General features: G+C 43.1%; 1 protein-coding gene across 1 annotated transcript; it reads right to left on the bottom strand.

Moving 5' to 3' along the window:
- DSTN (destrin, actin depolymerizing factor) lies at positions 1-25,871 on the bottom strand. Its single transcript, XM_068987153.1, has 4 exons — positions 25,685-25,871; positions 5,583-5,890; positions 2,991-3,067; positions 1-1,178 (listed from the first exon to the last, which is right to left on the bottom strand). The coding sequence occupies exons 1-4, from the start codon at positions 25,685-25,687 to the stop codon at positions 1,069-1,071; spliced, it is 498 nt and encodes a 165-aa protein (XP_068843254.1). The 5' UTR covers positions 25,688-25,871; the 3' UTR covers positions 1-1,068.
- Positions 25,872-26,397: the final 526 nt, after the last annotated feature.

The following is a 26,397-nucleotide window of genomic DNA, read 5'->3' as shown; positions in this document are numbered from 1 at the left end:
TAAAGCCAGTACTGCTACTTCTAAATTCCACTGTTTGTGCATCTCTAGGTTGTTCAGTGTTATGCCTGTGATGTGAAGGACAGTCACTTCTAGGGGTGCTCAGCGTGGCCTCCCGTGTTGTCCATCATACCTGCTCCCCACTGCATGTACAGCTGCAAGCTACTCTAGGAGAGGAAGAAGTTCTCCCGGGCCCTAGAGTAAAAAACATTCTTCCATACTTTATTATGCCAGAAGCAACAAAGTTCTGAAGGAGACATAACTAGTTAAAGACAGTACAGAGTCGCAGTGTGCCAATACATCACCCTCACCGTTTTCATTAACAAAGTGGGTTACGCTGGAGCCCAGATCTGCTTTATAATTTGCTGTTATAAGATGGTGCACACTCTCCTGAATCCAGGGTGCGAGGCCGCTCTCAGAACAGCCTCCTGACCAGACCTGTGAGTGAGCAGCCCCAGGCTCGGGAGCGACTTCCTCTGCCAACTATGGGCTGCAACAGTGCTCTGCAAGGCCAGCACTGGTTCGAAGCCTACACCCTTCAAGGCGGTCTCCACCATGCATCCAGTAGAATCACCAAGTTAGTACTTCAGTGTTGTTACATGTTGTGAGGAGAACTACTTTCCATGATTCAATTTATCTCAAAGGAATAAAGACATTTGGGCCAAAATTACAACCAGATTATGACCAAATCTCTAAGCAAAAAAGAAAAAAGTAAATACCCGCTGGGGTTAACAAAGATGCAGTAATTCTCTTCACGTGGCCTTCTACTGGTTTGTGAACTGCACTATTAAATATTAAAAGTCATGAGCTTTAACAAAAATGTTTGTAACAAGCCAACTCATCCAAACAGGCATTTGGCCAGTAAGAAGTTAATTTCACACCAATAAAGTTTTAGAGTGTAGATTTATTTAGGGCCATTTGCACATGTTCATAGAATAGTTTACCCCCACAAATGACAAGACAGCTCCCCTTCAGTGAGTCCCTAGCCTAAACATTATCTGCTTTACTTATACATAGCAAGAGGATAACATTAAACACGGAAGCTTTCGATTTGTGGCACCAGATGATGGTCTACACAGGGCATCCTTCAAAAGCTACAATTAGGGATCCACCTAGCTTTTCAGCAATACAAGCCCGATTGAGGTCTTCTGGCCCATTTGCTTGACATTCGTGTTTTATGCCTAGGGAGCAAAGAAAACAATTATGTTTAGTTATGGCAGCAGTTTACCTATTTCTTTAACATAGCAAACCGTTTTAAAAGGCCGGTTCAAACAGGGGTGGGACAGCTGTGGCAGAGCAAACCGCGGACGAGTACACAGTGACGAGTCATCTGAAAGCACGGGCACCGGCGAGAGAGACTCACAAGAACTAATGCTGACAAAGAGGCGCCAGACCTAGTAGTGCACATTCTAGACGCTTCCGCTCACATAACAAAACCAGCCAGAATTACTCTATGCTGTTAGGGGCAGCAGTGAGGCTGGGGTGCTGGGCATCAGATCAGGAGACAACCACGCTTCACCTACGCTTTCTATAGGTACGCTGTTTTCAACAAAAAAGTTTAAAAGCAGGAGTAGGAATCCTTTTTCTTGGTTTTGGAAACATAGGGAAATACATGAATTTGATACTTTGATTCAGTCGGCTGGACTGAGGAGTAAGAGCACAAAGGGGATCATTCTGCCCAGAAAGCGGCCCTCTGGTGGCTGCACACCCCACGCCCGGGCAGCCCTCTCAAGAGACGGCCTAGTGACGGCCTTCTCAGGAGGACAGCGCACGGCACCGCGAGTCCCATGCACAAAGAGGCTCTGGTAACAGCTGCGTGCTTCCGAACAGCTGCCTTGCTTTCTGGTTTTCCGCAGTTTTGAGACCATTTCTTGAGCTGCTTTCAGCACAGTGGGGCAGCTTCGAGACCACGCGGGACTGCCGGGAGAAAGCCAGCGATGCTTTCACTGGGGAGAAGGGCGGGAGGGGGACGCCTCGCAAGTCATCAGAGCGCGTCCACGGAGCAGCTCCTCTCTGGGGTGGACGGCGACACGGAGCTGGGACACACCCCACGCCAAACAAGCACGTGTGGAGCCAGGCAGAGACGCAATGAGGCGGCACCAGGTTTCAGGGAAGGAAGCGAGAATTTTGTTTCCCCACGTAAAACAAGCTAAGGCAAATCTGCTCTACTCCAAGAATATAAAACCAGTCACAGTGAAACCAAATGAACATGACCCTAGGCCAAGCCCTTGTGACCTTGGCTCTCCCAGCGGTTTGGTTTGGAGCCAGTCACAGCAGGAAGGCAGGCGCCTTCCCACTCTCAGCTGGGAGGACCCAGGCCCACAGAGGTTATGCGGTCTGGGCCGAGCCACACAGCAGTTAGATGACAAGCTTAGCCCTCAGTGGGCTATGGGCACTGGCCCCATGCTCTGTCCATCATACCAGCATCTCCACCTGGTTGAAGACAGTAAGTAGGTCCAGGCCATCTTCTCAGGATCCCTGTGACCCAGCGGCAAGTCACATATAACAGGCCAGCCCTGGCCAGTCTCCTTTGGACACAGGTGAGTCAATAACCTAAAAATCATACCATTCCAAAGAAAAGCCAGCAATAAGAGCATCTCTTCCCATTTATGAACACGTCCTTTTTGCTACTTGGCTACGTTCAGAGGCAACAGCAGATTTATCACTTACTATGACTGATGAAAACCAATTTGTCTCCACCTGCCCTGAGAGAAACTTGGCAACGTCTGAAACTAGTTTCAAATCAGACAGAACAAGCCACACACTCACACACAATGTTGAGAGGGCAGTATCAGGTACAGGCCTCCCGGCCCAAGGACCTGCAGGAGGCAGAGACGTGCTGAGAGCCGGCTCTGCCTCCAGGTTTCCTCAGAACAAGCAGTGCCCTTCGCTCTGTGTGGAGGCTTGCCAAGGAGATGAGGCGCCGCTCTGAAACGAAGCCCCGGCTCCTTGGCTTGCCACACCCCTGACACCTGGCGAAGGCTAGACTTTACCTTGGAACTTCTTTTTGATGGCATCCTTGGAGCTCGCATAGATCATTTTACTCTTCAGAGGAGCTAGTTCTGGTGCCCTGGAGAGGAGAGGGGCCCAAAAAGAAGAAAACCAGTTTAGAGAAAGCACAGCTAACATCGCGTTACGCATCTGCATTAGGTGGGGGAGGGCCCTGAACCTTCTGGGAGAACTTTTCTAACTGCAGTTTTCCAGTTCCGCTCCTCTGAGACTGTGCTGGACATGCACACATAGAGCAACTTGCGTTGACCAAGGAAAAAAGTCAGGGACCAATGATCAGATTCAGTAAATGGGGCAAAAATAAACAACACTGGATAATTCACTGTATTATCAATTGTCTTCTTGAAAATAACTTTTTATCATTTGTAGCAATTAAGGATTGAGTTTAGGCTTAATAACCACCATCTTTGTGAGAGGTTTTTAAATAATTTCTGGTGGGAAAAACTTTCAAAGTACAGGAAAGTATAGAGAATAATCTGTAAATCAAGAATCTGCCACCCAGAATTAAGAAATGCTCCCAATTTTTGTTTCAGGTTGTTTTCAGGAGAAGAATGTCAGTGAAGCCCAAGCCCCCGCACTGCCCTCCCGGCCAGCCTCGCACCCAGGCCCACTCCAGCAGCAAACTCTGACCATCCTGCACCTGTTTTCCATCTCGGTCTAGCATCACAAGACACAGCACAAAGATTTCTTGTTCTAAGCTTAATGGAAGTTCAGTGATAATGACGTCTTGCTAATATTACTATTATGTTACATTCACAAACTTTTCAGTGCCACCCCCTCTTGAAAAAATACGGCATACACTTTACCACATTTGTTAGCAGCAATACTGAAAAACAGATATATTAACAACGCACAGAAAAATCTCATCTCCTCAAACTGCACATCCACACATGCATTATTTCTCACTGCACCACCGAACCTCAGGCCCGCCTGCATTCTACACCACACGACACCAAAGGGTAAAAGGAGGGTAGCTAAACACTTTTAAGCACTTAACAACTCCATTTAGTGGCCACATTTGCAGGACATCAACAGTCATGAACACCATGGACCTGTGTGGCCCTCACCTAGTCTGATGCCCGCCAACAGCAGGCGAAGTCTATTCTTGGGAACAAAATGTGCATTCCTCCCAACTCTAGGGTCCAAGGAGGGTGGCAAAGCCACAACGTGCACCTCAGATACACAAGCGACAAAATTAAGTGGGTACTTATGCAAAATAGGTCAGGGACAAAAAAAGCTTTAGCTGTTCTCATTTTACTCTAACCAGATCTTTAAAATACTTGAAGAGCCATTCCCTGGGCCCTAAACAGAGTCTTTTATAGGAAACTCCTAAGATAAGGTTTTATCTTTTAAAAAGTAACAATGCAAAATAAAACACAGCACTAACACTGGAATTTTCTCTTCATTCATTTCCCAAATGTTCTTTAATGAGGATGTATCATTTTCTTAGTGGGGAAAAGAAGGGATAAAAAACCAGGATAAAAATAGTGTAAGTAAAGGAAATATTCACCAATATAAAAGCTTAAATTTTTACCTGCTGTATCTGCAGCTCAGAGTAAATTCCAGAGAGGCCAGGGCTCTCCCTGCTTTTTTCACAACTACTTTCCCAGCCCTAACACAACACCTGGCATGTAGCAGAAATAAGAGTTTAACAGATGCACTTTCATTCAACATGCTCGGTTTAAGACTTAGTATTATCTTTAAGCATGTCTGTGGCTACCAGGCCTGCTCCACAATAAGAGTCCAATATGACCTCACATCTGTAACCCCAAGGCATCTCTGCAACCCCATGGCATCTTTGTTCCCCCAGGTGCAGCCAAGGGCCGCAGGGGACTAGGGGTGGCCTAGAGTCACATTCCTTGAAACCAGAATGCTCTGATCTCCCAGTTCCCTGGCGCACAGCTAAGAGCTAAACCCCTGCTTGCCTTGCCCAGCTCAGGCCAAAGGATCAAGAGGACCCACAGGGCCCACCCCTGCTCCTCAAATCACAGGCCATTACCACCTGCCCCTTTAGAAGCTAGAGAGATTCTCACTACGTGGCAATTCCATATCATGGGATGTACAGTAATATGATTAAGTGAGGATCAGGGTGATGTTCAAGTCAAACTTAATCTCAAGTATGAACTTACTTGAAAAGACCAGAATAATTTAAACAGCCTTTCAGGAAAAAGGCCATGTAAATGGCTTTACAGTTCTTTTCCACTGTGTAAAGCAGCACTGTTGACAGAGCTTTCTGCAGTGACAGGAATGTTCTGTCTCAGTGCTGCCTAACAAGGTGACCACTCATCACATGTGACTACTGGGCATCTGAAATGTGGCAACTCCAACTAAAGCCGAACTTCTGATTTTGTCTCATGTCAATAGCCCCAAGAGGCCAGCAGCTACCCTCCTGGAGAGTGTGGACGAAGAAGAAATCCCAATCGGAGATGACGACCGAACCCGCCTCAAAAGCACAAATCAACTGGAAGAGGGCTGGCTCTGGGCACAGTGTGTTGAAGACTTGGGAGAGGAGCTAAGCTGACAACAAGAGATTAACTCTGAGTTTATGAAAGCTTGATATTTTTAACAATGCTTACCACAGGAAAAACATCAACTCCTCTTTTCTGGATTCCTTTGTTTCAAAGCTTGCATCATACAGAGCATAGCGACAATCTTTTTCAGGAAGCATCCCCACAAAATGCTTGAAAGGATCGGTTATGGTGACACCAACATCTCCCACCAAGATCTCCTTGCCTTCCTCCACGATGATGCACTTTTTATCTGCACTGAGACAGAAGATGACAGCCTTCTTTCTTTTCTTGATTTCTTCTGGCGTGGAGCACTTCCGAACTTTCATGTCATAAAAAATGCGACATACTTCATCGGCAACTTGCACTCCTGAGGCCTAGAGTGAGAAGAGAAGAATGCCATAAAGGGGCACAACTTTAATCATGCCAAATAAAAAACACTATGGCTTCTGGTTATAGACTGGTATGCACTTACATGTCACCTACTAGGAAGACTAGAAAATCTGAGCTGCAAACACTCTCAGTCATTAAACTTTAAAAAGATGACATGTACAAAGCCGTTCATCACATTACGTGGGAGTAAGGGAAGATGTGGCCACAGCGGCTCCTCTCACCCCAGAACCTGGAGACAGAGTTTCCTGGGGTGCTAGACTAGCTGCTTCTCACAGAGGTTGCTCAGAGCCCAGACTGTGGGTAGTTATCTCTCCAGTTCAGGTGTTAACACCCCCTCCCAAATTCTTTTCATAATGAATAACAGATGGTCAGAGTGGCTGGGTTGGGAAAACTCCACTTCTACTGCACACCCTTTGCTAATATAAGAATATTTTAAAGGTTTTTGTTCTATTCACATGTCAAAATTATGATTAATATCCAGTAATGTATCAGTCACATACCTTTAAAATTTCACTTAAAAAATCACCAAGCTTTAAATTAAAATTAGAATGAGTAAGATTGCTAGGAGACTAGACCTCAGTTATTTACACCGCGAGTAAAGAGGTATTTATGTGATGTGGCACAGGTCTTAGCTAGCTGACAGTGATGACTGTATCGCACCACACAAACACATCAAAACCAACACCCTGGAGGCCCTAAGCTTGCATGGTACATGTCAATGCTATCTTAATCAAAAATAGACATTCACTGCTATAACAAAGAGGCTAGCTTCATTCAGGATTCTACTGACCAGAATAAAATAAAAACGCACACACAACCTTTTATCATATTATATACTTGCCATCCCCAAATGAAGAAGTGGTCACACAAGATGTTGGTGACAGAAGATCTAAAACTAGGTTTTGACCTTTTCATCTTAAGGGATGTGCTATTCTCATTAACTTTATTTACAATTTTTCATGCTTCATTAACTACTTTGGTTTGCATTTTAGCTTTTCTAAAACAAGAACTGTAAACTTAATGGAATTTAACTACTGAACAATACCAATTGTTAATGATACCCAAAATTAACATCAAGTTTTTTAAGAAGTTAAAATGCATGTGAGATGAAAAAATAACCTGCACACTATGAAAAAATATTTGCAAATGATACATCCAATAAGAAATTTGTATGTAGAATATAAAAAGAAACCTTATAACCACAGTAAAAAAAAAAAAAAAAAGACAGCCCAATTTAAAAATAGGCAAGCGATCTGAATAGACATTTCTTTAAAGAAAATTTAAAAATGGCCAAGAAGCACTTGGAAAAAATGTTCAACATTACTAGTCATCGGGAAAGTGCGTATCAAAACCAATGAAGAAATACTGAGCACACACTAGGATGGCTGTTAACAAAAAAGATGACAACGACATATTTTCGTGAGGCTGTTGAGAAAATAGGGCCCTTAAACATTGCTGAAAGAACCTGTCAAACAGCACAGATGCTTCGGGAAACCATCTTGCAGTTCCTCAAAACATTAAACATGGAGTTAACACCCAGCAATGCCACTCTTAGTTGTATACAAAGGAAATGAATGTCCATACAAAAATCTGTACCTGAAAGTTCATGGCAGCATTATTCCTAACAGCCAAAAAGTAGAAAGAACCCAGTGTTTATCAGCTGGTGAACAGATAACCAAGCGTGGCAAATCCATACAATGCAGTATCACTCACCATAACAATGAGATGCTGACACCTGCTACGCCTCACACTGTACCTTCAAAACCATTCTGCTAAGTGAAAGACTGAACTGCGGTGCTGAAGAAGACTCTTGAAGAGTCCCTTGGACACCAAGGAGATCAAACTAATCAGTCCTAAAGGAAATCAACCCTGAATATTCACTGGAAGGATTGATGTTAAAGCTCCAATACTTTGGCCCCCTGACGTGAAGAGTCGAGTCGACTCGTTGGAAAAGACTCTGATGCTGGGAAAAATGAGGGCAGGAGGAGAAGGGGTCGACAGAGGATGAGATGGTTGGATGACATCACTCCATAGACATGAGTCTGAGCAAATTCCGGGAGATAGTGAAGGACAGGGAAGCCAGGCATGATGCAGTCCATGGGGTTGCAAATCATCACACATGACTTAAGCAACTGAACAAGTGAAAGACCAGATGTAAGAGGCCACACATCTCACAATTCTATTTTCATAAAATGTTCAGAGCAGGCAAATCCATGGACAGTAGATGAGTGGTTGGAGAGGGAATGGAGAGTGACTACGGAGCCTCCTTCTGTAGAGACAGAATGTTCTGGAATTTGACAGTGGTGATGGGTGCACAACTCTGGAGATAAACTGAAAATCTGTGAATTGTACTTTATGATCTATGAACTGAATCTCAATAAAGCTGTTACTTAAAACTGCATGTAAGAATGCTGGAGGTTAAAACACACAAAGATCCTAGCAGTTACGTAGTATTAAGGTAACTGGGCCATTTAATCATTCATTCATTATAAGAGTCGGACATGGCTGAGCGACTGAACCACAATCCCACCTAATCTAATCCATATCCAATCACTAAAGTTAACGTGTCAGTCGCTCAGTTGTGTCCCACGCTCTGTGGCCCCATGGACTGTAGCCCACCAAGCTCTTTTGTCCATGAGATTCTCCCGGTAAGAATACTGAAGTAGCCATTCCCCTCTCCAAGGGGATCTTCCCAATTTAGGGATCAAACCCAGGTCTCCTGCATCACAGGCGGATTCTTTACTGTCTGAGCCACCTGGGAAGCCATAATTCACCTCCAATCTCACCTGATCTAATCCAAATCTAACCATACTCACTTCAATCCTAACTAATCTGATCCACATAAGATACAGAAAATTAAGGCCAGAAAACTACCTCAAAAGTTGCACAGTATCACTTTCCCACTTCTAAAAACTACTTTCTTAAACCTTCTGTTACTGCTTTAGGAGAAATATTGTTCCAGTAGTCACAGTCATCTATGTAAAGCAAGTTAAGAATCTTTATTTTGATTTTTTATCCTTCTCTGCCTCATTCACTCTTTATACTTCAGATCAATTCTCTCAAACCAAGCTGAGTTAAAACCACTACCACATACTTCCATGTGTCTCTAACCCATGACACTCACTACAGTTTCAAGTCTTGTCTGTAAGATTATTTAACTGTCTCCCCAAAGGGGTGGTAAGTGCCTTAACACTCAAGTCTTGTTCACTTTTATATTCCCTTGAACTGAAAGATGAATCAGATTCTCAAGGACATGCACTGATGGAGAAGACGAAGACAGGGGTAAAACACTCATTATTCCTTGATAAACTCCAACAGAAGGGGGTTTATAGAAGGCCAACTGGGGGCGAGGTGGGCACACAGGAAAGTCACAGAGCGTTTCCACTCTTTCGAGTCACTCTTTCTGAGGGACTGGAAAGATGAAAAGACAGTTCCTGACTAACAGGACCCAGCGTGCACAACACGAGAAGAGGGGACTGAAATGGGGATGGGCGGCGGGGGGAGGGGAGAGGCACTGGATATTTTCAACATAAAGTAAAGGTGACCAGAGTCGTGCTCTTGGAAAATAATGAAATGACGCATAAGACAACCAAGCAGGAAGAGAACTGTGGCAAGACCGTCACTTGCAAGGCCGATTCTGTCAGCAAGGCAAGAGCTGATGAAGACCTCATCAGGAAGAGGGGAAGCGCACACAGAGGGGGACAGTCACCTGTGCACCACACCCCGGCTGGGAAGGGAGGCTCGGAAGGAGTGAGTCAGGATCAAGTGTTCAGTCAGCAGGAGGCTGACTAACATCACGAAACACTCATCCTCTCTAACCTGACATTGCTGCTGCTGCTGCTAAGTCACTTCAGTCGTGTCCGACTCTCTGCAACCCCGTAGACGGCAGCCCACCAGGCTTCCCCGTCCCTGGGATTCTCCAGGCAAGAACACTGGAGTGGGTTGCCATTTCCTTCTCCAATGCATGAAAGTGAAAAGTCAAAGTGAAGTCGCTCAGTCGTGTCTGACTCTTAGCGACCCCATGGACTGCAGCCTACCAGGCTCCTCTGTCCATGGGATTTTCCAGGCAAGAGTACTGGAGTGGGGTCCCATCGCCTTACAATCTCTTTGTGACGCTGTAATACCAACTTCTGCCCTTGAAAGTAATTTAAAAAATGCACAAGGCAACGTGTTTATTAGATTCAATTGTAATGAATAAAATATACTTCAATGTGTTAGACTTTACTTAGCATATACTTGCAATATATTTGGTATGGAAGATTAAACAACTGGTCCCTAGACCCCTGATAATGACTCTTATGAAGCTGAACTAAAACAAAAGCCGCAAGGGCCAACTGAGAAGGCAAGGGAACCACTCCTCCAGCCCAACCAGCTCTGCCCGCGCCCTCCGCTTGCACCCCCCACGGCCTCGGGGCACCAGCAGGGCTCTTCCGCCTTCCATCAGCAGGCAACAGGGAGCCAACCGCAAAGCTGGGGTAAAGACTGGTGGGATGGAAAAAAGGAAAACTAATCCTTAAGTAACTATAGTTTACTAACTTTTTAGGGGCCAAAAGAAGCTAACTTCAAGTTAAAGTACCAGAACTATGAGAGCAACAGGCCCACCCAAGCTTCCCCACGAACCAGCTGTGTCACCTCGGGCGTCCCATTCAACATCCCCAAAGTAAATGAGTCCCTCAGCTGACTTATTCAGGGGCGAGCACTAGATCAGTATCATTACCTGGGGATCCTGTTAAAATGCAGATTGTGCAGATTCTGATTCAAAGTATCTGGGGAAGACTCTGAGATTCTTACATGTCCAATAAACTCCAGGCCAAGATTGCTACACTGTTGCTTTAAGTTTCAAGAAACATGATAAAATCTTAGCACTCATTGCTATTTTACTTCTCTGCCTACAAGTTTAATTTTTATAATGAAGCAGCAGCGATAAGAGTACATTACAAAAACTAATAGGCCCAAAGTCAAAGCATTTTTGGGAACACAGTCTCTTTGTAAAGCCTAAAGGGGTCTCTTCTCAACACGGTGTTGCAAACAGAAGACACAGCAGTAAAGAAGCCAGTTATTCTAAAATATGGCTCATCTATCATAATGATTAAGAATTTCTGTAACTAGTAAGTTCTGTGGATTTGGTACCACAAAAAGACATTACAAGGAATTTTCAAAACAGGTGTAACCCTGATACACACAATCTCTTGTTTACTGTGTTTTTATCTAACAGAAAAGATCCTCTCCCATAAGCATCAGTTTTCAGTACTTTTCTAAAATGTTAATTATTAACATATTAACTGCTCAGCTGTCAAAAAAAAATCCAAAGTCTATTTTTTTTTTTAAAGGAAAACCAAGCTCAGTTGGGATTCTAAATTAATTTCTCTGGTGGTCCAGGGGTTAAGACTCCGTGCTTCCACTGCAGGGAGTACCGGTTCAATCCCTGGTTGGGGAACTAAGATTCCACATGATGTCCAGCAAGGCCAAAAAAAAAAAAAAGGAAATTTATTTCTAGAGTTATTTTTATTCAACTGCAAAGTTTTAACAATAAAGACCTTTAAAGGATACTCTGAAATAGGACCAAAATCTGCTGCAGTTAGGAAAGAAAATCTTGAGAGCAAAAATAGATCTGCTATTATAAGAGCCTTGTGATTACCTTAAAAAGATATGTTATCCACGATTTGAGTTTCTCTCTGTTCTGTATCAGTGACCACTGGAGAATTAGCAGTTGCTCTTAGAACTCCACCCCCATGTCAAAATAGTTGCTGTTAAGTGATTAACTTCACTGTATTTTATCTCACGTGGCTACCAGTTTTAACTTGTTCTTGAAGCATGGGAGTGCTTAGCCTGCCAAGCTCCTCTGTACATAGGGATTCTCCAGGCAAGGATATTGGAGTGACTTGCCATGCCCTCCTCCAGAGGATCTTCCCAATCCAGGGATTGAACCCAGGTCTCCTGCATTGCAGGTGGATTCTTTACCAACTGAAATGGATCTCAAACCTGAGTCATCTCTAGAAGAGCTTCTGTAAAACACTGATTCAGAGACTAGATGAATACATGGAGGCACTGCCTTTTATACTCAACATTCACTCAGTGTACACTTCTTTTTAAAAACTTATCTTTACTAACAGAGAGGGAAGGAAAAGCTACAAAGACTGTGAAACACTGGGTATTTTAAAGTTGCAGATGAGTGAACACATTTAAAACATCAATTCTCTCCATTCTAGTGGAGGGGTGGTAAGCTTCGAAAGAAGCTCAAGTTTCTGATTCAATTACTGTAAACAACTGAACCAGCTAAAATGTGATGGTTCACAGCAGCCCATCTTTCCCCCAAATATCACAGTGGTCTATGCCTACACCACCAAACGCAAGGAGGATGCCTGACTGGCTCCAAACTTGATGTCAGCTGTACCTAACAGAGCCCTCACTCACTGGAGAAAACAGGAATCAAAGCTACTGTCCTACCTCCGAAAATTATTATATTAAAAAAAAATTATTTCTCTAAGCTGAGAGTCTGAAATATTTGAAAGTAGGATACTGCATAGAAGACAAATACAATTTCAAATTTACAAAAACCTGGCAGAAAAAAAGGCATTAATTACGTCCTTTCTCAACCTGCCAACTCTTAACACCCAGCATAAATGCTAATCAAAGGAATTGGGGAGTTTTAAAATGAGTTCATGAATATCCTTTACCTACACTATCCTTGCACAAGGGCCAGGAGAAACAGAAAATTACTGACTACAAAATATTTAGGCGTCTGCCTACTACAACCAGTGCCTCAGAGCAATAATGTTGAGATAACAAATGAGAGTGACAAGTATCTCAGGGACATTTTTACATGTAAGGTTTAAAAGCCTCACAGATTCTGGGTCAAGAAGGGTGCTGAACACATACATCTATCTCCCTACCAAAATGCCACTGAATGTTCAAATAAATATGAATGAAAGTCAGAGAAGCACTTAGGTCCCCAGGTCTCCTCCTGAACGCCACTCTGCCGCCACCCCACATTCCAGGAATTCTGGCGAGGGTCAACAGAAGAGTCTTTCTGGCTCAGTTATCACGCTGAAAACAGGAAAACAGGTGGCCGTGTGTAGGTGTCACTCTACCACCAGGCCCTGAAGCCTGACCACGCATCTCTAACTCTGCAGTCCACTGTTCCAGAGAGCCGTGCCGAGCCACAGCACCTTCTGTGATGACACAAATGTTCTCCATCTGCACTGTTCAACGCAGCAGCCACTACCACACGGGGTGACTGAGCATGTGAACTACGGCTGATGCAACTGAGGACTTTAAATAGCTTAATATAAAACAACATACAAAAATTAACTCAATATGAACTAAAACAGTACACTTCGGGTAAACAAATTTATAAAGCCTATTATGTCATTTTCTGTCTTGGAAACAACTATTTAGCTTTATAGATGCCTTGTGTCATCGGGAACCTCAGTTACTCTACTAGGCAGTAAAATAATGCCTCCAAAGGTCAGGATTTCAACTGGAGTTCAATAATTATAGCCAACTACTGCTGGAGGTGAGGTGGCAATCTCGGGGGCGGGGGCAGAATTTAGATAATAGACTCTCTGAGAGGGGTGTATTCTTTGTGTTAATTTGGAAAAAGTCAAAACCACCAGATAGTTTAAAACTTACAAACCTGACCTACAGCAATAAACCACAATTCACAATGGTGAAAACTTGGACCTGTGGGGTGAGCTAACAGTTTCTGTCCTACAGTCTGTCCCTGCCCAGTAAGTATAGATCAGACCAGCAAACACACAGCATCCTCTATCCCTTGATCCCTTGTTAAGTCCAAACTGTCCAGAGCTGCTGAGGATGGTTTTATATATTGTGCCTTGCTCAAGGGGACCTGACCACGGGCGCAAGAAGGAGCTAATTAAGTTCCTGCCCCACTAGCCGAGATAGGTAGGTGCCCACAGGACCTCGATGTGGGAGAGCCTGTCTCCCAAGGCCACACCACCTCAAGGGATGGCCATTCTGTCATTTAAACAGTCACTACACAAACTATCAGTGATCCAGAAAACGTTTCAAGTTAACTCCCTGCCCTAACTCACTGCTTCATTCCCCCAAACCAGGGCAACCAAACAGCGTTAAACTGATTACCACTTGTAGAAGTCCTTCTTCACCTTATAGCAAAACACAAACCATGTCCTTGAGACAGTCTATGGAGATCAAACAGCAACTCTACCAGCTATATGGTAAAGTTCAGAGGTGCACAAAAATGATTTTATGGATACACCTTACTTTGTTGGGGAAAAAAAAAAAACCTCTCCTTCAAAAACCTAAATTTTCTGAACCACCAGCCATAACCCCACCAGAAGAAAAACAAATCTTACAGGAAAATTATTTCAACATCCAAAGTAGACTAATCATAATAAAAGCCCAGTTGCTAAAAGACAGTCTCTCTTACTCAGATAGCCTGCACTCATACAGACAATCTGACTAGGTTTAACAGGTTCCTCACCCCACCTGGGAGGCAGGGAGTCAGAAAGGGTGGGGAGAACAGTAACAAACCAGACAGAGAAATAAAACCTAACAATAATAAAATAAATATAATTAACAAAAACTTTAAATAAAAACAACACTAAAAAACAGTAACAATAAACCTGACAGAGAAAATAAAAGTCCCCATTCCCCCTCCTGCCCACTCCCAAAATGTAGACAGGTGAGCGGGAGCACACGGGCAAACAGTCCTGGGGCCTTCCTGCTCTCTTTCAAGCGTCTGATTTCCGTCAGGATAAGCCCACGCCAAGTCCTCTATGCCGCATCTTTCCAGTCTCCTTTCCCACTTCTCCCCGACGCCTACCCCATAACTGCAGTCGGGCGCAACTGTGACTCCCTGGATGCATCACACGCACCAGTGGTGCTTCACTTTCCTCCTCTCCTCTGGCAAAGCCCGCAGGGCTCAGCTCAGGCATCTCCTCTGGGAAGTTAAGGCTTACCTGGTCCCTCAACCACCATCTGAACCTGAGTGACTCAAGGCTTCCATGTGCCAACGCAGAGGATTATCATTCCTAGCACAGCATCACCAAGGACGGGATCAACTTTCTCCAGACTGCACTCCTTAAGGGGAAGAACTAACTATTCTACCGAAGCAATATCATCTACTTGATTAGGTTCTGGAAAATGATTATTCCATTTTCATGAAATGCCCTTCAAGATGTTTTTCCCCATCCTTTATAGTACAATTCTTACACCAAGGAAAAGACTGTATCTCAAAACTTTAGGGTCTCCTGAAGGAAAAAAGAAAAGCGAAAAACTTGTAAGCAGAACTTCAGGGGTCCAGAGGCTGAGACTCTTCACTCCCAACGCAGGGAGTCTGGGTTCCATGCCCGGTCAGGGAACTAGAGCCTACATGCCGCACCTTGGACCCAGAGCAGCCAAATAAATAATTTTTGTTTTAAATTTCCTTTTAAAAAAGGAATTTCCTTTCTAAATTTCCTTTTCCCTGGTGGCTCAGATGGTAAAAAGTGTGCTCGCAGTGTGGGAGACCCGGGTTCGATCCCTGGGTTGGGAAGATCTCCTGGAGAAGGAAATGGCGACCTACTCCAGTATTCTTGTCTGGAAAATCCCATGGCTGGGGAAGCCTGGCGGGCTACAGTCCCTGGGGTTGCAAAGAGTTGAAGACGACTAAGCGACTTCACTTTCACTTTAAGAACACTTCTAGCAATTTCTGTTCATCTCCCTTAGACTGTTTTTTTCCTGATGAGACATGCTATTCTTGCCTTTTTCCTAAAGACACAAAACTTCAGTCCTCTGAATGCTGTTTGCAAAATTTTATGTTTGTTTTTGAGGTTCCTCATAACTGATTGACAAAAAAAAAAGTTTTAAAGAAGGAAAAATTTCACATTACTTCATTTTATAAGTGACAACTCACTGCGTATCACATCAAGGATCCATGAAAGTACTAGTAAAGATGGTGAAACTGAAAGATATTTTTTGCACTATAATAAACTTGTTAATTTCAGGTGTACAGTACAATGTAATGATTCAGTATTTGTATACACTGTGAAACAGTCACCGTAAGTCTGGTTAACTTCCATCAACATAAACTTACAATCTTCTGTCTTGTGATAAGAACTTTTAAGGATTTATTCTTTTAGCAACTTTCAAATATTCAATAAGTATTATTAATTACAGTCACCAAGCTGTCCATGACACCCCAGGGACACTGGAGGTTTGTGTCTTTAGATCACCTTCATCCATTTTGCTCACCATCCTCTCTGGCAACCATCAGCTTGCTCTCTTATCTGTGAGTGTGGGTTTTTTCTTTAGACTCCTTACATAATTGAGATCATATGGTATTTGTCTTTCTCTGTTTGACTTACTTCACTTAGCTTGTTGCCTTCAAGCTCCATCCATGTTGTTACAAGTGGTAAAACATCTTTTTTATGGCTAAATAATAGTACACTTATGTATTTATAAGTGCACATATATATGTCACATTTTCTTTATCTACTCATCCATCAATGAACACAGGCAGCTTCTATGTCTTGTCTATTGTAAAGAATGCTGCAATGAACAAGGGCTTGTATACATCTTTTATTCCTCTGGATAAATACCCAGAAGTGGATCTCATGGTAGTTCTTTTTGAACTTTTGGAGGAATCTCCACATTGATTTCCATAATGAAAAAAATAAAAGGAAGAAAGAAAGTGAAGTCTCTCAGTCGTGTCCAACTCTTTGCAACCCCATGGACTATAACCTCCCAGGCTCCTCCGTCCATGGGATTCTCCAGGCAAGAATACTGGAGTGGTTTGCCATCTCTTTCTTGAGGGGATCTTCCTGACCCAGGGACCTAACCCACATGGCAGGCAGATGCTTTACCGTCTGAGCTACGAGGGAAGCCTGATTTCCATAATGATTGCACCAATTTGTATTCCCAGCAACAATACACAAGGGTTCCCTTTTCTTCACATCCTCACCAACATTTGTTATTAACATTTTTTCTTATAATTGATATTCTAATGTATATATGGTCAATTAATTTACCTCAAAAGAACCAAGAATATACAGTTGACCCTTGAATACCTTGGGAGTTAGGGGGCCCGACCCTCGGTGCAGCTGAAAAGCAGCATATAATTTTGCAGTCAGCCCTCTGAATCTGTTGTTTCACATTGGTGGATGCAACCAACCACACATTGTATAGTACGGCAGCACAAATCTATTGAAAAACACCTGTGGCTAAGTGGACCCAAACTGGTGCTATTCAAGGGTCACCTGTACAATGGGAAAGGACAGTGCTTTAACAAATGGTGCTGGGAAAAGCAGACAGTCACGTGCAAAAGAATCTTACAACATAAGGAAAGTGACTCAAAAAATGGATTAAAGACTTGAATGTAAGATGTGAAATGGTGACTCTCCTAAAAGAAAACACAGATGGCAAACTCTTTGACAAAGGTCTTGGTGATGATTATTTGGATCTGACTACAAGAACAAAAGCAACAAAAGCAAAAAATAGTGGAACTATATCAATGAAGAGACTTCTGCACAACAAAGGAAACCATCCAACTGAACTCTTGGGAGAAAACATTTGCAAATCATGTACCTGACAAAGGGTTAGTATCTAAAATATGGAAAGAACTCACTCATACAATTCAGGAACAACAAAAAATTCAATTAAAAAATGGGCAGAGGCTCTGAATACACGTTTTTTCCAAAGACATACAAATGGCCAAGAGGCACATGAACAGATGTTCAACATCAGGGAAACAAAACCACAATGATACACCACCTTAACTCTGGTATTTCTGTCAATGTCCTCTGCCTAACAAAATCCCCCTCTACCCAGGACGGTATCCTAAGTGCTGAGGTCAGTTCTTGGCATATAATTTCTCAAGTATTTACTGAATAAACTGTTGATGTTGTAAACCTTGGGGCTTCCCTGATGGCTCAGATGGTAGAGTCTGCCTGGTATGCAGGACACCTGGGTTCAATCCCTGGGTCGGGAAGATCTCCTGGAGGAGGGCAGGGCAACCCACTCCAGTATTCTTGCCTGGAGAATCCCACAGACAGAGGAACCTGGTGGGCTACAGTCCACAGGATTGCTAAGAGCTGGGTATGACTGCGCAACGAACACTGCCACTTCCATTGTAAACCTTGAGGGCCAAGAAGAACTGTGTTTCAATCTCCATTAATTACTTCAGGAAAAATATGAGTGGGAGACAAGATTTTTTATATTTAGAATCAAAGTCACCTGAAAAGTCAAATAAAAAAGTTGATTATAAAAAAAGATCATGTATAATGATTCCAAGTAAAATAACATGAATTTAAATAATTAAAAAGACTATGTTTTAATGCACTCACCCACTGTTTGCATTTTATCTACAATTACTTAAGTATGCACTAGTGTAATCAGAATATAAAGAAATGAGACTATCCGTGTATTTGAATCAAAGGTGGTTTAATATGACTATTTTAGCCAATGCTGATAAGCAGCACTTAACCATGTGCCAGGTATGCTTTAGTTTATTACATACACACCTCACCCAGAATGCTGTTGATGGCAGGTACTATTACCATCCCCATCTGGGAGCATGATGAACTGGAGACACAGCACAGTCAGTCATGTATCTAAGGTCATATAGTTAATAAGTGGCAAGAGTCAAAACACCTAGACAGCCAGACCCGGTGTAGTCTCACAGCTATGATACAATACCCCTTCCCTGGGCTGCTGTAAGGATGAGTGAGATACAGTAACACAATGCCCGACACACAGTAAATACTTATAAGTTATCTGAGACAGCATTACTTCTTGTTCTTTCATTTGGTAAGCTTTCAAGTGCTTTTCTATGGTTCCAGATGCCTCACTGAGCATCAAATATCATTATTTCATTTTTAAGAGAAGGGAACTGGCACTGCTGAGGGGGTTTCTGTATGCCAGAATTATTTCAAAGCTGCCACTCTGACAATACTTGCCTTATCTCAAAGGATTTTCACTTTAGACTCAAATTACATTATAACACTAAACAAAGAGAAGGTACTTAAAACTCAATTTCGACTGTATTTTTTTAAAAAAGGTAAGGAAGAATATAAAGTATAAAAATTAAAGCAATCCATCTCTATGGGAACCTGCCCCATCATAACGAAGAATTCCTCTTGTTCACTTTCATTCAGCAACATCTGTTGCGGGCCTACTAGCAAAGACTTCATGCTGTTGAAATACACAAATCCTATCTTATGGAGCTCAACAGTTCAGTTCCACAAAAAATCTTAACAAGTCCCATAAAACAGTGCAATCAGTAACTGCTATCACGGCACAGGCATATGCAAACATGCAGAGAATTAACAAAAGTGCTGGTATCCACATTAACTTCCCCTTACAAATTAAATAGGCCAATCCACAAAGTCTGACGCTGGTCCATCAAGGTAGCCGCTAACCATATGTGGTTTATTGAGTCCATTAAAAGTGGCCAGTGTGGTAAGGAACTGCATTTCTAATCGTATTTCACTTTAATTAACTTAGGGACTTCCCTGGTGGCTCAGACTTTAAGAAGTCTGCCTGCAATGCAGGAGACCTGGGTTCGATACCTGGGTCGTGAAGATCCCCTGGAGAAGGAAATGGCAACCTACTCCAGTACTCTTGCCTGGAAAATTCCATGGACAGAGGAGCGTGGCAGGCTACAGTCCATGGGGTCGCAAAGAGTCAGACAAAAAAGAGTGACTTCACTTTTACTTTCTTTAACTTAAAATTTAAAATCAATTATCCATTCCATTACTGGAAAATTAAATACGCTTGGGGCAACTTAGGTATGTCTACTTTTTCAACTGTAAAGTTTATATCTAAATATATACCAAATGTGTCCAATGAAAACTGAGGGTCTGAATTGAGATGTGTTGAGTATAAAAATATATACTGGATTTCAAACAATTTGTATGAGAAAAGAATGTAAAATGTCTCATTTTTACATTGATTAAATGTTGACATATTTCAGATATATTTCATCTCCCCTTTTTATTTTTCTAATGGAGGTACTGGAAAATTTAAATTCACATTTTATTTACGTAAGTAATTCACATTTTATTTCTATTCAACAACACTGGTCTAAAGATGACTTAAAACATTCTCCACACAGTGATTTGAGAATTCCTCAGAGCTTCGACAACTGACTTGCATGATTGCTCCCTAGCAACCTAGAGAAGTTTTACCCATATTTGCCTATGCTTTACTTTCAGCTTTATTACTACCAAAAAAAACAACTATGAGCAAAAATGGGCCACATGAAACAATTTAAAAATAAACACTAATTACATTTACAAGTTGGCAATCTCCTGAAAGCAGATCAAGATAGGAATATGGGTAGAAAATTCATCTTTCTTTCCTGTAATAAGACAAAAAGGAGCAACAACTCATAAAGTAACCCAAAAATGTTGAAAGGAGTAAACAGTCTTCCCTTAATGTGATCCAAAAGCACAAACACAAAGATAAATTAGTTTTAAATTAGGTTTCCTGCTATAGTATGCACTGAAGTTTCTCCCTTGGAAGCACTCATCCTCAACCTTGTTGTAACAGTGTAAGAGTTCTTTGATGGTCCCTTGTCAAGCCAAAAATATATAAAGCCAAAGTCTCATTATTTCACAATACAAACTAAAATATGAATTTTAAGAATTTTGATTGCATTTTTACTGAAATCAGCTATTTTTTAAAGATCTACCAAAAAATAGATTCTTCAATTTTAACACAGCAGACACATCATGAAATAGGGTAAAGAGCACATAAGCGTTACAATGTCAGCTACTAGAAGGCAATCTTAAAAGAGTTAACTCTATGGGGTCCGTTGTACAGAAGAGTCCATGATGAATTGAGCAACAAGTTTGTCAAAGCATTACTGAGATGGACCAATCTGACGTCTCTTCTTCTATGCTTCTCCCAATGTAAAATTTCAAGCAAGATGAATAGGGGACAGCTTTTAGAAGGACAATTCCAAGTGAAAACTCACTTGTAACACTGAGGCAAGGAGGTAGGGACAGAAGAAAAACGAATTAAAACATTTCTGAGTGCGACGTATAATACACATCTTTGGGTATGCCTCTCATGGACAACCTGGAGAGGAATATTATGCTATGTGGGTAGGAAGCTCAAGATGCTGAAATGATAAGCATTATTTAGGTATGCAAATACCAAAGAGTCCAGCAGAGACTAGACCTGGCTATTCAGACTAGAGCCTTACTCTGTAGATAAAAACAATGTACATTTTAAAACAACAGTTTTTAAGGAGTTTCAACTTTTTTTTCAAATTTCAAATTGAGTTCAGCTCAATTATTACTGAAAGAAAATAGCTACACTGTCACAAAAACACAAATGTTTAGCCCTCCTATATACTAAAAACATCATTTTGACTTACACCAGTTCTATTTGTGAAAAATGATAATGGTTATTTTTGCTTTACTTGTTTGTAATAAACTTTTTAAGAGACATTTTAGGTTCACAGCAAAATTGAGCAGAAAGTACAGATTTTCCATCTATCCCCGTGTCTGTTTTCTTTCTTCTTTTTAAAATATCTTGGCTAAATATACTGCTTAGGAAAAAAGAAAGAAAAGGATACGGATAAAGCAAAGGATGTTAATCTCCACATCCAGTCAAACATGGAACTCTCTTCTAGATCACTCTACCACTACCAGAGACTCACAAGGGCAGCTGGCTAGAATTAAGAGTATTGAGCTTAAAGAAAAGCAGGTGCCAGAGATGAGGGACATCAGTCTTCATTATGCAGGTCTGGTTCTGACACTCTCTCATTAATATTCTTTTAAGGTTGGATTTACTTTATGGATCCACAAATGAGCTGAGATGAAGACATGAGGAGTATTTAAACAATGTCAGCCTCACTGAGAATGTATGCATGTAAAAAAGGAAAATATACTCAACTCAACTATTGCTAATGAGAGAAATGCAAATTAAAAGATTGAGAACCCATTTCACACCTATTGGATTGGTTTTCAAAGTCACATAATGCCAAGTAATGAAAAGAAATAGAGAAACTGGCTGATGGGATGCAAACTAGAACTAAACCTCACAAAGCTCTTTTTCTCAAAGTTGCAAAAGGATGCATGAAGCATGGTAACATTTATATAAAAACTAAAAATACATCAAGGAAACATAATACGGATACACACACGTACAGCTCAAAGTGTGGAACATCAATGAGAATCAAATGAATCAGCTGCAGGTGACTATGTTGAACTGTACCTGAGCTCTGTGCTCCTGGAAAGCAGAGACGATTAAGAAATCCACTCCCATCATTTTGTGTTCAGGGTAACAAAATGACCCTGCCCTTGCTTACCCCGAGATTAAGACCCACCCCCAGGCATTCTCAAGACTCCTCAGTTTATCAGCCCCAGGTTTCTTTCTTTTTGCAGACGCTCATTTTAATTAATGTTCTCAATTGCAATAGCCTGCAAAAATCATCTCCTTAATTGGCCAGTAAGTGTATTACTTCTTTGACAAGGAGACGTTACCTCTACGGAGGGAAGGAAATGGGATGAAGAAGATGCATAATTTACCTAACATAAAAACCTGAAATATGGCAAAAAGTTAATCTTTTTTTGTACAAGGGAACCTGTTTATTCTGTGTACCTTCCTGCTTAAAATGTTTCCAAATTAATTTTTAAATTATTTTAAAACCAGATATGGAGCAGAAAAGGCCCCAAGTCAATCCTTTACAGACTGTTTTCAAATATGTTAAATAGGCATAGGAATAATACATGACCAGCCTTTTCTACTGGACGGCTGTAAGTAAAAATGTTTTTGCTAATCATCAGGTGGCAGGATACACTTATAATTCATTCTGAGCCAACACCTCAGTTTGTTAGAGCCGAGTTCTGATCAGGGTGAGGTTAAGGAAGAATTGATGCTTCTGAACTGTGGTTTTGGAGAAGACTCTAGAGAGTCCCTTTGGATTGTAAGGAGATCCAACCAGTCCATCCTAAAGGAAATCAGTGCTGAATATGCATTGAAAGGACTGATGCTGCAGCTGAAACTCCAATACTTTGGGGCCACCTGACGTGAAGAACTGACTCATTTGAAAAGACCCTGATGCTGGGAAGGATTGAAGGCAGGAGGAGAAGGGGATGGCAAGAGAAGGGGACGACAGAGGATGAGATGGTTGGATGGCATCGCGGACTCAATGGACATGAGTTTGAGTCAACTCCGGGAGGTGGTGATGGACAGGGAGGCTTGGCGAGCTGCATGCAGTCCATGGGGTCGCAAAGAGTGAGACACAACTGAGCGACTGAAGGGTGTGATTATCACGCAGACCTTTACTGTTTCGGAGGCAAGACTACACTGACTCCCCAGAGAGCCACACAGCTATGCTGCAAATGCATTTACACTATCATAAGAGTAGCTAGGCCAGTCTCCTGTGATGTGTCGATCCATACCCAACAGAAAGAACTGCTCAGCAGATAACCCTAGGAATTTGATGGTAGGCGGGTAAATAATCTTCGTATGAGGAAGCTGGCACACCCAGTACACACGCACACCAAAGTTTTGTTTGGGGTGTGTATATGGTTCCTGTGAAGGGTAGGCTTATGGGGTGTTTTTTGTTGTTTTCTTTTTTTGGCACTGTAAAGTGAGACTATGCAAACATGAAATCTCATTTTAAAGTGCCCAGGGTGATTTCTGGAGTTGATTTCAAGTTACTTTATTCCCAAGTGCTTCTAGAAGTTAGTGAGTACCAGGAAGTGATTTTGTTAATGTAGAACAAACTCATCAGCAGTTAATATTTAATCCTTAAAAAAAAAAAGCTAAGAAACTTGGAAGCAAGCATCTAATCAACAGATCTAAATAGTTTCAAACACAGAGGTAAAGTGCTATAGTCTGGAATAACTTTCAATCTTTTCAATCTTCACTATATTCTTTAACAGGGAGGATGCTCTTGTGCTCATAAGGCTAAACAGAAGAGTAACCTTTAAAAATAGTCATCTACACAAATGAACTTATCTACAGAAGAGTCTCAGACACAGAGAACAAATTCAATTCGTGGTTGTGAAGCGGAAGGGGGTTAGGGGAGGGATGGAGTGGGAGTTTGGGACTAGCAGATGGAAACTACCATATAGAGAATGGATAACCAACTAGGTCCTACTGTATAGCAAAAGAAATCATATTCAAATATCCTGTGACAAACCACAATGGAAAAGAATATTTAAAAAGAGAATGTATACGTGTGTATGTATATACATATATATATGTACAACTGAAGCACTTTTCTGGGCAGCAGAAATTAACACATTGTAAATCAACTACACATCAATTAAAAAAACAGAAATGGTCATCTGCATTCTGAACTCACATTGAAAGCATCAAAACAAGAGTAGTTCATAAATTCTTCCTAAGTTTGAAATGTATTCAGACTCCACCCATCTTGATTGATTTTTATTTCTCCTCCTCCTGAGCCATAAATAAAACCGACCGTTCATTTTATTTGAATGTACAGAAATAAAGAAGTTAAGCTTTAAAATTCAAGCATTTAACTAAAGTAAAAAGGCTTGATTCTTTTTTCAAACAGAAAATGAAATTATGTCACATCAAAAGGCACTAAAGCAGGCTCCAATCTGATTCAAAGCACTTTCACTGGAGTGGATGGTCTTAAATTGATGAAAGCTCAAAGCCGTTGGATGAAGTCTTAGTGTAGAGTAATATATAAAGTAGTATAATCTTAAAGCAGTTAAAAAGTTGCAAGATGCTGATCCTCTCTGTAGCTCACAGAATTAAACCAAAGAAGATTCAAAAATCGAACAGCAAATTCTTACTCCGTATTCTCAGTCATCATGAAACTACAGATGAATATTTTTTCTTCCACTAATGAGCCAGTCGGCATAACTATGAAAGAATACCTTAAGAAAACCCAAACTGTTACTCAGTGAAAACATTTGTATGCAGATGAACTGGTACTAGCAGCTTTCAGGCAGACAGATGCAATAACAGTGTAATATTTCTAGCAAAGTCTGGTAAGCCTTCGCCTGCAAATCACTGACCAAAAATGGTAACAGTGTGCGCGGACTAAAGAAATTGACTAAATGTTCTACTTGGTTGTCCAGTTAATACCACGGTTCTACAGCAAACTAAAATGCTACTTTGGAGGGGAAAATAGGTACTTTAAGCAAAAGGTCCAACATCTAGAATATGCGGAACATCTGTTTACTCTTAAGCAACTCGGATAACTTGATAGACTTGACAAAGCTTTTTCGTTTATTTTTATTAGCATCCCAGCGTCAGGGCCACCCTGCTGTACGCCAAGGGCTGGCAGAGCCAACCTGTCTGCAGGTAAAAGAAAATCTGTGACTACACGGGGAGGCCAGACAGGCCACCGCCCGGCAGGACGGGAGAGACGCGGACCGAACCGCCGGGGGCGGCAGTCAAGTGCCACAGGCCAGGTTCGGAATCCCCCGGGTCAGGCCGGGTGGTCATCCCGCGCCCCCCTCCCCGGCCCCAGGTGGCTCAATCAAGGCCTCATTCCTCTCCCTAGGTGCACAGACCTACCGGGCCGAAACCACCCGAGTCGCTGACCGCCCGCGCCCGGCCTCGGCCAAATCAGCGCCGACGAGGCCCCCACTGGAGGGAGGGCAGGCGGGCCCTGGCGGCGAAGCCGGGGCGCCGGGGGATCGGCCCCGGCTGGGCTGCCGAGGCCGCGAGGGAGGCCTCGCGGCGGCGGCGACAGCGAGAATGTGGCGGCCGGCGACTCGCCCCGGGGCGCGGCCCAGTGGGTCGCGGCGGCGGAAGCCGGGGTCCCTTCTTCCTTTCCCTGCCGCCCTGACCTGGCGGCGCCCCAGAACCCCGCTCACCATGTTCGCCGCGGCGGTCGCAGAGCGCGGAAAGGGAGCCGGCTGGCGCCGAGTCTACGGAGCGTCCTCTTCACCGCAGCCGGGGCGAACCTCCCGGAGGTGGGCGGGCGCCGCGGGCCCCTACGCGGCTGCGCACGTCACGCGCGGCCCACCGTTGCTAGGCAACCAGACTGCCTGGCAACGCCCCGACCCCGCGGACCCGCCCCACTCCCCCACCTCCATCCCCCACCCTCCTCTGACTCCGGGCAGGCGGGGTCCTCCTCAGTTTCCGGAGACGGGGGAGTGGACCCAGTACCCCTCATCAGTTAGGGGCGCGGACCAGGTCCTACCCAAGCTCGGACGAGGAGGCGGAGCTTGAGCGAGGGGCGGGGCACGTGGCGCCCCGCCCACTGCGCTGCCGTTGTCCTTACATGGAAGTAGCCACCTGGCCAGGTGTGCGCCGCGGCGAGGGCCGGGGCCGGGGGGGTGCCGAGGAGGGCCGAGGGGCGGAGCCTGAGGGCGGAGGAAGGCAGAGGGGCGGGGCCCGGGGGCCCGCGGCACAGGAGACTGCAGGGAGGGCTCGCTGGAGCCCGGCGCCAGCCTCGCGGGGGGCGCATCCCACATTTTTTTACCTACTTTGGTGCGATTCCCGCCAACCTCCAGTGATTGGCCCAGCCTCGGCATGTCAGGCCCTCGGGCGAGGGGAAAAGTCTGCGCATTTTTCCTCCTTCCCA

This window comes from Capricornis sumatraensis, chromosome 15, assembly GCF_032405125.1.
Source record: "Capricornis sumatraensis isolate serow.1 chromosome 15, serow.2, whole genome shotgun sequence".
Lineage (NCBI taxonomy): Eukaryota > Metazoa > Chordata > Mammalia > Artiodactyla > Bovidae > Capricornis > Capricornis sumatraensis.
Note: the sequence above shows the minus strand (reverse complement) of the source record. Positions and strands in the feature narration are given on the sequence as shown.